The sequence below is a fragment of the Antrostomus carolinensis genome, unplaced genomic scaffold (genome assembly GCF_000700745.2).
Source record: "Antrostomus carolinensis isolate BGI_N321 unplaced genomic scaffold, ASM70074v2 scaffold42585, whole genome shotgun sequence".
Lineage (NCBI taxonomy): Eukaryota > Metazoa > Chordata > Aves > Caprimulgiformes > Caprimulgidae > Antrostomus > Antrostomus carolinensis.
The window spans coordinates 1-13,104 of record NW_010315083.1 but is presented as its reverse complement, the minus strand read 5'-3'; the positions used below and the strand labels follow the sequence as shown (position 1 = coordinate 13,104).

General features: G+C 37.8%; 2 protein-coding genes across 2 annotated transcripts; both read left to right on the top strand.

Annotated features, from left to right (window-relative positions):
• The first annotated feature begins 397 nt into the window (after positions 1-397).
• Positions 398-3,724, top strand: NMNAT1 (nicotinamide nucleotide adenylyltransferase 1). The gene is made up of 4 exons (XM_010167847.1): positions 398-521; positions 990-1,173; positions 1,874-2,019; positions 3,324-3,724. Exons 1-4 carry the CDS (start codon positions 398-400, stop codon positions 3,722-3,724), a joined length of 855 nt encoding a protein of 284 aa, XP_010166149.1.
• A 4,092-nt stretch (positions 3,725-7,816) lies between these two features.
• Positions 7,817-9,979, top strand: RBP7 (retinol binding protein 7). Its single transcript, XM_010167846.1, has 4 exons — positions 7,817-7,957; positions 8,906-9,084; positions 9,350-9,451; positions 9,757-9,979. The coding sequence occupies exons 1-4, from the start codon at positions 7,885-7,887 to the stop codon at positions 9,805-9,807; spliced, it is 405 nt and encodes a 134-aa protein (XP_010166148.1). The 5' UTR covers positions 7,817-7,884; the 3' UTR covers positions 9,808-9,979.
• Positions 9,980-13,104: the final 3,125 nt, after the last annotated feature.

Here is a 13,104-nt window from a genome sequence, read left to right as displayed (position 1 = left end):
AAATTTGAGTTCACTTATCTATTACATGTTCTCTTCCTAGCGTGCTCACTTTTCTCTACATCCTTGATTTCTGAAGCCCCGCAGAAAAATTACTCTCCTTTCTGCAACTTAATGCCACTGTTGTCTCAGCCTCTTGCATTGTACCTCTATCGAGGGATAACCAGAAAGAACTAGAGGTGGTGGTTTTAATCTTAAAAACCGGTTAATGCAGCATCACATGAACAATCACAGGCCAGATTTTGATGGAAGGAAAATATAGTGTTCAATTTGATCTTGAAATCTTCTTTCTTATTGGCCGCAGAAATAAGTAGGAATAACTATTTTTCAATCTGATTTCTTCTTGTAGTGGCTGGTAACTAGTACCAACATTGTCCACTTGGCTCTGTAGCTGTGAGGAATGGCTATGGAAGATCCTGAGAAGAAGACTGAAGTCGTGCTGCTGGCCTGTGGGTCTTTCAATCCCATTACCAACATGCATCTAAGGCTATTTGAGCTGGCTAAAGACTACTTTAATGAAACTGGTAGGATGGTAATTGATATCATTCACAACAGCTCTGATAACTAGACACTTAAATGTTAAGGTCAATATTTTGTGTATGTGAATACTTGTTTGAAAATGACAGATATTTTTGGCAATATTAATTAGATATTGAAGCTAGTATGTGTGTATATCATACAAAATCATCTAGGCCAAATACATGAGTCAGGTATGTTTTGCTTATTACTAATTTTAATGAGCTAAAGCATGAGTTTTATAGCTTTTCTTTATAGAAATGTATCTTTCTAATTTATCTTACTAAATCTTTAATTGTCCTGCCTTGCACAGTGGCAGAAGTGTACCGTACTTTTCCACTGGGCTGGCTGTCAGAGCTGGTGTTCTTAGAGATTGCAGTGAATAATGGTTATATAATAGTTTAAATACAATACAGTGGAAATAACATCTGCTCAACCACTTTTCATGTTCTTGTGTGATGTGTTTTTTTCCACAGGAAAATACAAAGTAATCAAAGGAATAATTTCACCAGTTGGTGATGCATATAAGAAGAAAGGTCTGATCAGTGCGGATCACCGAGTAACTATGGCAAAACTAGCTACAAAAAACTCAGATTGGGTGGAGGTTGATGATTGGGAAAGCAGCCAGAGTGAGTGGTTGGAAACACTAAAAGTTTTAAGGTATTCCTCAGCCAAACCCTAAAAAGTTTCAAGAACCTATAGAAGGATAAGGAATGGTGTTAGCTCTAACAAGTCAGAATAACAGCAGGCTAACCCCAAATCATACGAATAGATTCAGTGAAGTCAGAAGTCATACTATTTATATGAGCATTGGAAATGAAAGATTGCACCATTAGTCCTAAATGCACAAAAAAATCAGCCTGTGAACAATTTTCAAGATATATTGTTTCTCAGGCTTAATTAAATTTTTGTGCTGGAAAGGTATTTGTGAGCAAGGACAAGAGACTAGAATAGGGTAGACACAGGCTATACAAGCTTCCCTCAGTTGGTTCCGATTGTGCTGTGCTGCCCAGTTGTGCATTTAAAGGCTGGCATGAGAATTGTCTGAAGGACTATCTCTTTTTTTTAAGTTTTACATTTTTTACTCGCTCAGTCACTGCTACTTCACTGAAGTTCTTCTTTTAAAAATGAATTTTTATTAAAAAAGAAACAAACCAACCTTGTAGTTGTTGCTTTGAAACTTTTGCACTTTGACCATCTTATGACCCAGCTCTCACAAGTCCCTGTTCCAGCAGATCAGTTCTTGAATGGATTCATCCTGGTACTGCAGGATGAAGTGGTGATAGGTTATTTAGTAGACCATACTCTTCCCTATATTCTTCTGTATCTTTAAAATACCTAAAATACATCTGTTTTGCAGGTACCATCATCAAAAGCTTTTATCTCCTGATCCCACTAACAGTCTGCAGAATGCTATACCTTTAACAAAGCCAGGACGGAAGAGGAAACAGGAACCAAATAGGCATGATCCCATTAAAAAGAAAAATCAGAGTCAAGATATAAAAAGTTAAGTCTGTTTGCAAATTAAACGCTAACAATATTTGCTATTTCAAAGGAACTGCGCTGATGAGTAACTTTTTTTTATGCTAGTTCTTGGTTCTGATTTCACTGAATAAGTTTATTTCCTGAGATCCCACAGCATAAAGCAGTAGGCTTTGTAACAAGACAATTGTAAGGGTAAAATATAGAGGACATAAATACTCGAGATAATACAAGTTTTAACTGAAAAAGGTTGGAGCTGTCTATTTCAGCTACAGAACTTTGCTAATCTGTAGTTACAGCTGAGAATTTTGGATCATATTGTAAGTCGCTGAAGAAAGAAAGGACAGGATTAAGCCCTGAAATTCAAAATGTATCTGGGTACAGGATCATTTTAAATTGTAATTTAAAACTTCATACAAGAGACATAGCTTGGCTTTGTAATTTTAGGTAGCATTTATTTTGCTTATTGCTTTTAGATCTTAATTTTATTTCTTTAGCTTTACATGTACAATTTTATGTAGTCATATAGACTTTGAATGGCCTTGCACAATGACCATCTCAATCTTTTATATTAGCAAATCTTGACTTCTGCCTGACTTCTTCCCTTGAACCTTTCCAAATTCTACTGTTTAATTTATAGTGTTTTAAAGTAAATGTAGCCAAAAGAGCAAGACCATCAGGCAGGCTTTTTTCATATTGTGTTGACAGATGTTTTACTACATCCTTAATACCCTGTGACACTACTCGAAGCTGCAGACCTGTGGCACTCTCAATTTTGCTTCCATTACTTGAAGCTGGTTTCTATCTGCATGCTTCTCTAGATTAACCATAAAACATGGAAGAGAATATCCTGAGGTCAGGCCACACAGTCTGTGGGGGTTGTTTTCAGTCATATTTTCATTCCTTTTACATAATCCCCTCTACCTCCTGTCCCACAAAAGCTAGCTCCTCTTCTGTAACTCTATGGAATGTCAGATGAAGTTATAGCAGTGCAGTAGCCTTTCATACTTAGCTATTCTGGAATTTTCTCCATATTTTCTTTTACTTTGATCCTCACAGTGATTGATTCACCCCAAGGCTAAATGAGCACATTAGAGTTTATTTTCCAGTCCTTTTGAATGGACTCCCATAACCTTTTTTCAGAAAAATCCTGTATTGAGGCTACTAATTATAAATCATATGCTCTGAATCTTTTTTTATTTCATTCCATTGTCTCATCTTAACCAAAGTTAGAGAGAGGTAGCCTAGAAATTAAATGTCCCCATCAAGTTAGCTAAAATCTGGTGGCCTAAACCAAGTCCTGTTTCTCACTTATTTTTCCTTCTAAGGTGTCCCACAAGTTAAACTGCTCTGTGGAAGTGACATGCTGGAATCTTTTGGGATCCCCAATCTGTGGAAATTGGAGGACATCACTGAAATTGTGGAAAATCATGGCCTTGTATGCATCAGTAGAGCTGGAAACAACGTTCAGAAATTCATCTATGAATCTGATATTTTGTGGAGACATAAGAATAACATTCACCTTGTGGAAGAATGGATCACAAATGACATTTCCTCCACCAAGATTAGGAGAGCACTGCGGAGGGGCCAGAGCATTCGTTACCTAGTGCCTGATGTAGTTCAAGCATACATAGAAAAAAATAATCTGTATAGTCCAGAGAGTGAAGACAGGAATGCTGGGGTTGTCTTGGCTCCCTTACAGAAACATGCAACTGATTCCAAGAACTAACAAGCACTATAGAAATAACTTACTTTCTGCTGTGAAAAAGCTACAGTTCAGTACAGGAAAATGTGGTTTTTAGGGGTTGGGTTTTTGTTTCATTCTTTTTAAGTAAATAGTGGGCTACTTCTGTGGCTTTAGTACATACATAGTTGCTATTGAGGTTTGGTGCACTCAATAATTGGACCTACACAATCTTTTATAAATCCAATAATAAGATTGTCACATTTAAACATTTTGTCACAGTGCAGTGAACTAAATATAAGAATTCACACTTGCATATGAGAATTACAAATTAACAAACAAAAATTAAAATGTTCTGATTAGTTTTAACTCAGACTGTTCTGGCTATTTGTAAAATAGTAGCACAGATATTTTTAATAACTTATGGTGTCTTAACAAAGACATTTAATTTCAAAATGTACCACTTACTGATTGTAAATCTATATAACTTATTTTTTTAAAAAATTGCCAATGTGGTGCACCTCAAATAAACTATTGAGCTCTATCCTGCAAGGGAAAACTTTACTCCTGGCTGAAGTGGTGCTAGATATAGCGTGCTTAGATTTGCCTGCTGTTCAAATGTGCATCCTATTCATCTGCTGTCATGCAATCTGCTCCCAGAAATGCCTTGTGCTTTACTTTTCCACTCATGTTTCCAGGGCTCTTTGTTAAGCTCAGCATTTCTTCTCGTGGAAGGCCAGACTTACTTCAGAAACTGGTTTATAGCCATTGATTTAATCAATAGAAATTAATAATAGTATCATTGCACTGATTCTCAGACAGTTGTCCCTTTATTTCAAATAATAAGTGAGCTTTTACTTTTGAGCCAAATGTACATAGACAGAATTGTTTTCTGTAACTGGAGTTGAGAAGAAACAGTAGGAGATTAAGACTGTACATAAGTGAAATGTTTTTCTTTGGTAGAAATCTAGTTTTGAATCTAACAGTATATTGTCTGTATTATGTGAATATAAACTAAAGAGGCACTGTGAATGTCATGGTGATAGAATTCTACCTCCCTTTATTTGCTGTCATCCCATTTTTGTTTGGATTATGTGCCTTATTAAAAATGTCAAGGTTTCCAAGATGCTACATAATGGGTCAACAGCTTTTTCATACCATCTCCACAAGATGACTCTGTTCACATTTTTCAGATGAACAAATCCAGCAGAACGTCAGACTCTCCAGACAGGAAGCCTAGATGCTGTTGGGCAAGTCTAGAACCAGGGACATGTTCCAGGATCATAACTGTGACAACACTTCATCCTCCTTCCCTGGGCAGGGGACTCCCAAATTGTTGAGGCAGAGGTCTAAGCTTCCCTAGGAACTCAGGAGGAGTCTGAAAGCCAGAAGCCAAACACAGAACATCATGGGTGGCCCTAGGGCCTGCAAGGGTCATACAAAACCGAGCAGAACAGTCGAGACACTATTGGGAAAACCTGTAACCCACAGTGGAGCTAGCATTGGGCATGCAGACTTAAAGCCCCACGTGAAACTCTGCAATTACCGTACACCAGAACATCTGTGTTTTACAAGTTCCAGCCTGTAAAAGTCACTGTCTACAGAGAATCTACAAGGAAATTAATGTAATAAAATCAAGTCACAACTTAGAAGTGCATCTGTAACTGCACTGTGACACAAAGTAGCATCAAGGATTCTTAGGGTTTTTTTTCTTGGTGATTTCTGTGTCAAACATGCTCAGTCTGCCATTTTTCCCCCTAGAGCTCAGGCAAGCTGACACTGCCCTTTGATAATGAGGCTGGGTTTATTTATCATCAGTAGTAATAAAGGTATTGAAGGATAAATTATGCCCCCTGTGACACCTTAGCAATCAAACTGCCATAACTGATTGAAGATAATTATACTATCGATGGTGCATAGGAAAGGACAAGATCTACTTTTCTCTTTTGATGACTGTCTGTCTTTATGACTGACAAGAATAGAGGGCAAGAAAGATTTATTTTCAGTGCCGAAGTCAACCAGTGTGCTTCTGAATAAACAGAGCAGATCTTTCTAATGGGAAAGCACCCTATTTATGTGGTCACTTTTCAGAGTAAAACTGCACTTTAAGTCTAGGTTTATTCTTCTGAATAATTACTCTGGTGTGTGTTGGGGCACTCTGTGTAATTCTAGAGAAACTAAAAATTCCATAGGACGTTTTATAAAGCTTTGGTCTTCAGTTATATTTCACTGGGTTTTAATGTAGTTATGTGATGGGTCTTTCAATAAAATAAATTGCATGTAATATGCTAATTTTAGTCATGCTCTTATTAACCAAACCCGATATCTGATGACTGCACGATTTTTAATTAGGTAGAATTATGTCAGTACACTTTTGCCTACACAAAACAGGACATTGTTCAAAAATTACACTGATTGCTGAGTATGGTTCTTTTGTTTTACTAGTGGGATCCAGAAACCTGCCTGTTTCAACACCAGAAGTAAGCACACACTGACAATCTACTGTTCCAATCAGTTATAAATACCAGCATCACAGTGAAGTGGCCTATTCAAAAATGTTAGACATGTTTTTATATATTTCATATATAACTTTCAAGAGTGGACTAGATCTGAAAGAGAATCTATATACTTGAAAATGTAAGGTTTGTGAATAATGTGGTTCAGTGAACTTTATAAAAGAGTTATAATGGATTCACAGATGTTCTACAATCAAAAATGAGGCTTTTTTTTTTAACATCACCACATTTGGTTCTGTTCTATTAAGAGGACATAGGGCCTTTACACCACACACGTAATTCAGACTCGAAATATTTTATATAAATACTGCAACAGCAGCAGGAACCACTTCATCTGCTTCTGTAATGAGGCCACATCCTTAATGGAATGTGTTAGATGCTCAATGCTGCATGGCAATTAAAATGGAAATGGAAAAGAAATTATTTCCACAAAAATAAAATTGGGAATTTGTGAAAAAGAAAGACATGAACCGTCACAGGATGTGGCCAGGGCACTCAGCTGTTCTTACAAAAGGTTCCATAGGCAATCCTTTAGCTGAGCCTTGAAATAATATTCATAAGTCTTAGTTTAAGTACAGATTTACAGAAAGAAGCATCACATCTCAGTCTGCATAATCTTAATTTTCATTTTAAATGTTAAATTCAGGCTTTTACACAGGACTTACCCAAGTACTGACTCCTCTTTACTTGGAAGAGTCAGTAGTATTGCAACAGTGCTTTACTACCATAACCTTGTGGTAACAAATTATGGGTGAAATGTTACTATTTGAGTCCAGGGGAAGCATTAATTTGCATTTCCCTGTGGCATTCCTAGTTTAGTATAGGATAGAGAACAATATCCATCTGCAAACAGGAAACAAGCTTTGACGTCCTAACTTCCTACTGGCATGATTCTGAGTCATATAGGTCAAACTGTCAGCTCCAAAAATGTAGCTAAAGTTCAGAGAAACTTAATTTTCTCTCCAAAATATTATCTTTTTATTCAGCCTAACCCAAGCCAATAAATAGATAAAGGTAGTAGCTATAGGTGAGTTTCCTCATTCAAGAGTCAGAATATCAAATTCCCTTTTTACTATGGTAGCAATACAGTTAAGATTTCCCTTGCCCATCAATTTGGGGTTTTTCTTTTAATGTACTATTCACTCCAGACATAAACCAACAAGATATAATACTTATCTCTATTACTGTGTCATAAGTACTGCTTTAAAATTTGCTGATACAACACCATCCACAGTTTAACAGTCAGTCCCTGTCTGTTCAAATACAGCACGTATTTACAGCACCTTTTCAACAAATCTGTAGATTTTAGATCATAAAGCCATAGATCTAATATACATGCAGGGAATTTTAGTAATGACAGTAATCTGTCCATGATTCCTTTTAAAGTATACAAGATGGACACAAATGGTTTAAACCAGTTTTTGGTTTAACTCTTGGGCTATTAACATTTGCTCCACACACAGATTTCAGAAACTGTGAACTTTTCCCTCCAACACAGCTGAAGCTGCTGCACAGATACCCTCTCACCTATTGGCTCAGCAATAGTACCCTTCCCTTCCATCTGGGATGGAGGCTCTGGGATGTCATCCCACCCACAGGCTTCTTTATATAAGGCTTGGATGGAAAACTACTTCTTCATTTTGCTTTTTGGTCAGAGGTTGACTGTATCTTCTTTTCCACAGTCTGACAATGCCTGTGGATTTCAGTGGAACCTGGAACCTTATCAGCAATGACAACTTTGAAGGTTATATGGTGGCCTTAGGTAGGTGAAAATACCTGATTCTATCCTTCCTCCTTTCCCCATAAGGGTCCTTCTGAATTTTAAGAGTCTAATGTCTTCTAAAACCTAGATATTGATGATGTTTTTTTTCTCTGAAAAACAATGGAAAGATCTTTGTTTATTGATAAACAGACAGCATTAACTATCCTTCAGCCTGTCACCCCAGTGTCCTTGCAGCTTGCAGGAATTCCTCAGCCTAGTACTTGTTAAAAGTAGAATTTTTGTATAGCTTTTAGCAGAGACAGGGAAAAGATTGCCCTGTCCACTTAATTTCTCTTGCTTTTGAGCACAAACTTACAGAACTTATGTATAAGGTTAATTAAATATTAAGTAACAAAAAGAAGTTTACTTGGGTGTTTGCCACTTCAGACAGTTGTTTAGCTTAGTGTCATTTATCTCTAAACAGCTACAAAATACTTCTCTCATTACTGTGACTTGCTGTTAAGTCTCTTTGTCACTTTTCTGGAGTGCCTGAAGGGTATAGGGTGAAAAGATTTCTCGTCAATTCACATAATGCCTCTCCTCTGATAAAGTATGAGAATAGGCATTAAGTATTCCTTCTAGCTAAGCAGGGGGGTAAGTCTGAGACCAAGCTTGGGGTGTTGGTGTGGGGAGAAACCTACTCCCCCACTTCCAAAAGGACTCTTCTAACTCAAAGTCCTCTTCTGACTCAAAGTCCTAGAAATCCTGCATAGGAATTGTGCAACAATTGAGTAAACTGGTTTCCAAAGAGTAAAATGTACAAGAACGTGACCTGTGTAACATACAGCTTTAACAAAAACCCAAAAAACCACCCCCAAACAACAAAACATTGCATAGCAGTAAGGTCAAACTATCTAAGAAATGCTTCTAGTAGTAATAAAGGTAAGTCCTGGCTGTCAAAATGGAGGGTGATAAGTACAACTCTGACCTCTTTGTCTCCTGTCCAAGGTATTGACTTTGCAACACGCAAGATTGCCAAAATGCTGAAGCCTCAGAAAGTGATCAAACAAGATGGTGATTCATTTTATATCCACACCACTAGCACATTCAGAGATTATTCGCTTCAATTCAAAATTGGAGAAGAGTTTGAAGAAGATAATAAAGGTCTGGATAACAGAAAATGCAAGGTAAGACTGAATATATAAAATCAAGAGGCTGTGACAAAATTAAGATGCCATGATCAATCCAGGGACTTGAGCTGAAATTGTTTCAAGAATACTATTTGTAACGTAACGCAGAGGTATGAGCCCGAGTTACAGACAAGGAGTTTCACTTTCCCTCAGGAGAGCTATTTAGGTCCCCTTTATCCAGGAAAAAAGGACATTATCTATGAGTATATTGCAGAATGGAGATAGACATACAGAAATACTTCTTTTGTTTCTTCTTCCACAGAGCCTAGTTACCTGGGACAATGACAAACTTGTCTGTGTCCAGACTGGGGAGAAGAAAAACAGGGGCTGGACTCACTGGCTTGAAGGAGATGACCTCCACCTGGTATTTACTTCAGATTTCTACTAATTCTGTCTCTATATGATAAAAATAGTGTGCACAAGTCTTTGAGCTCTGCAGTATTTGTAATGGATGGTATATAGTGAGCACATTCTGCTTTGATTTTAGTTTAGCTGGAACAACTTCATTGTTTTAAAGTTTTGTATAGTTAAATTCAGAATGTTAGGCATAACTTACGAGCATGGAGGCAGAGTGGTGGTCAGTAGTCGTGGCAAAGGCTCTGTGTTCACTTTTAGAAGCTGTTCCTTTGATTATTATATACATCTATAAACTGGTTTGCTTTTTGGTAGGAGCTTCGTTGTGAGAATCAAGTATGTAAACAGGTCTTCAAGAGAGCTTGAGTATGTGTACTGGTTCCTACATGGAGAAAGAGCTATATACAGAAGATGATGCATCCTCATGTCCAGTGATGGCTGTAGAGACAAAGAACTGATTCCTTGTACCTATTAACCCAAATGGTCTCATGTTTCTGGCTCAGGAAATAAGTCTGCTACTGCCAGTTTTAAAGATCTGATTTTTTGCTAATAAATGCCCAAAACCAAACCAATCTTAAGTACTTGACTTCTGAATGTGTTTTTGGAGGGGGGAAAAAAAAACAACCCAAAACTTAAGTGATACAGCTTGGGTCTCTAGTTAACTAACAGTCTAAATTGAAACAAGAAAAAGTGCCTATTCTAAAGGGGCATGCCAGCATCAAACAAAACAGAGGGGGAATGATGGTAGAGAAGTGAAGATAACAAAGGAAGCAGATAATAAAGGATACAGATTTATTATTCAAAATGCTTCTCTTTAAGATGCAGACTAGTAGTTAACTCCACTTCCTTGTACCTTAAATGTGTAATGTAAGGTCCTATATTGCATCATAGCTGCTTTGTTCTCAAAATAATTAATTTTAGCTTACCAGAGGAAACCAGCCTGTGATCAAATCCCAGAACAATGAAGATAGGTCTGAGTAATCCATGTAGATTCCAGTCTGCAAAATAATTGAACGCTATGAGCACATATCCAGAGTGAAAACAATGCTTCTTTCAGTTCAGAATTCTTAAAGCTGCCACCAGAGGCAGACAAAATCTGTTGTCATGGAGGGCTTCTTGTTAGATTAACACCCCCCCCCTCCCCCCATAATTACTATAGGACTATGTAAATTTTAGCTAGTTTCCAGAATATGAACAAAAGAACTAGTATTCCTTATACAGTTAGGGAAATCTAGGGGACCAGCAGTAAAATGCCTGTTGTTCATTCTGTGGATCCTGACAGTGTCTTCCTTCTGGAACTGAGTTGTTTTCATTTTTTTGAAAACAAAATTACTTTTACCATATTATTCTAGTATAAATAACAAATTTATACAGCAAACCCACTGTCACATCTGTCAGCAATATGCAGCAACAGCTATGCAGACTTTGCTGCTCCACTAGATGGCACCTCCAGAACGTATTGCATCTTCATTTAAATTGTAGAGGTTCCTAACAGCAGTATTTAAGTGTTAAATATTCCACATACTCTCAAGATCCACTGCTTTTAATTTGTGCACTCCCACAAGGTCTGCATGAAAAGCAATATAAAAAGGCAATGATGACCTTAAGAACTCTGTTAGTACAAAGAGAGACTCCATAGGAATCAGAAAAATGCAATCTTAGAAACCTGTATGACTAGAAGTGTAGTAATTCTTTAGTAAGGCTACTATTAGAAAGCCCTTACAGTTAAAAATATAGAAGTTATTATCAGTAGTGATATTACCTTTCTTATTGCTGCCTTCCTACTTCAAACCACTGATCTGAAAGCAGGTAATGCTACGCAGAACTTGCTTGAGGATGCTTTGGAGATCTTGAGGATGAGAGAAGCTACTACAGGGACAAAATTGTTTATCCTAATTTCATTTGTATGCAAATCAATTCACATGCTTTCACAAAATACCAATTAAACATCTTGAAATGCAAGGTGAAAAAAGAAAGGGAGCAGTCACATGTTCTGGAAGTGGGCAAAAAAACCCCAAAAAACTAAGACATTAAGATAGCCTTTGCCAAGAAGATATGCACTTGAACTACAGGATTCACAGTCTCTAAAACACCTTCTGTAATGATGATACGAAAAAGAAGTTATACCAGTGTAACATAAAAATGTATGTAGTTTGCTATTATTGTTCCTAAAAGTTGGTCTTTGTGACACACTTATAAAGACTACTTTTAAACAGAGCATAGAACTCTTTTCCCTGACACCATCAGAAGTACCTTTAAAGTTACTAATTTTTACTCAAAAGCTTTTAAGACATACATTTGTGTGTAGTCCCTTAATAATTTTCTCGCATGCTATTCTGGGAAATGACTACATAATTTAGTGTAAGAGCACATCAGCAAGTAAAATCATGTAAAAGCCTGTGCTTTGGATTATAGCTCCAGCTCCACTGGAAAAAAAAACAAAAACCAAAAACCACAAAATGAAACATAATCCCAAGATGATAAAGAACCACAAAATGAAGCATCATCTAAAAAAAAAAAAGGCAACAATACGCATACGTTCTACAAAAAGACCAGCAATATATATTATGATCCAGTTACTTACAAAAGAATTTGTTCCCTGTTCTGGGCACCTTGGTTAAGTCATCAAAAACGCTGGTTTTGTTCAAACACCTATAAATCAATAGGGTACATTAAGGAAGATGTATACTGAAACACAAGACCAAGTGTCATATCTGCCTCATATGCATAAAAAAAATCTGATCCATTTTTATTACTTTATAATTATTTGCAGTGCTTATTGAAATACAGCTTAACTCTATCCCTTGTTCATACAGACCAGTTTGCTTCCACCTGAAGAACATCCCATTGCCGTCCTTTTACGGGATTCTTTCAGTCACTGAGTCAAACTACACTGCACGATGCTCAGCTGTCTATTAAGATCTTACTGTTAGTGACTATTAGTGACAAAAATCTGCTGATGCAATTCTCTCTTTTTTTTTTTTGTCCTCTTCCAAAAGAGCAACTTCTCAAAACCCTTTTAATTTTCACCCACATGTAGTATAACTGATCAAACAAGCAGAGCTGGAAGTGAACGTCCAATTCACTCGAAGTCCACACAGACTCTGGCTGTTTTGTTCTCCTGCTGGAATTTCATTTTGAGGGTGAGGTAAAAGAAAGAGAAGGAAAAGATGAATATCTTTCACAAAAACAGCATTTTGGGGTACGATGAAAGAAGTAGGTGCAGAAAAGTTTGTGTTTTTACACAAGAGAGGAAAAAAATACCTCAGACTACACTTAGGAAGGGCTCAGGCCCAGTACTTACTGGGGGCTTAGGGCTTCTGCTTGCCCTTGGTGGGTTATACAGACTGCAATAATTAGATAAAAACCCTGGGGTATCTCAGTCATTCCTCACTGAGAGGTGGGCTCTCACCTTAAGGAGAGGAGCATGTGCGGACCCATTAAAACGGGGAGACTTCAGCACCTAACCCAGCCCGGATCCCCGCGTCCCTACCTGCGGGGCTGCTCCCGCCTCCGGACAAGCAGCGACGCGTCTGAGGGCGGGCGAGCGGGCGGGCAGCTCCCTCCTTCCCGCCCTTCCCCTCACGGGCCCTCTGCAGCGCCCTCCGCGCCCTCCGCGCCCTTCGCGCCCTTCGCGCCCTGGCTCCTCCCTCCCGCTCCCGC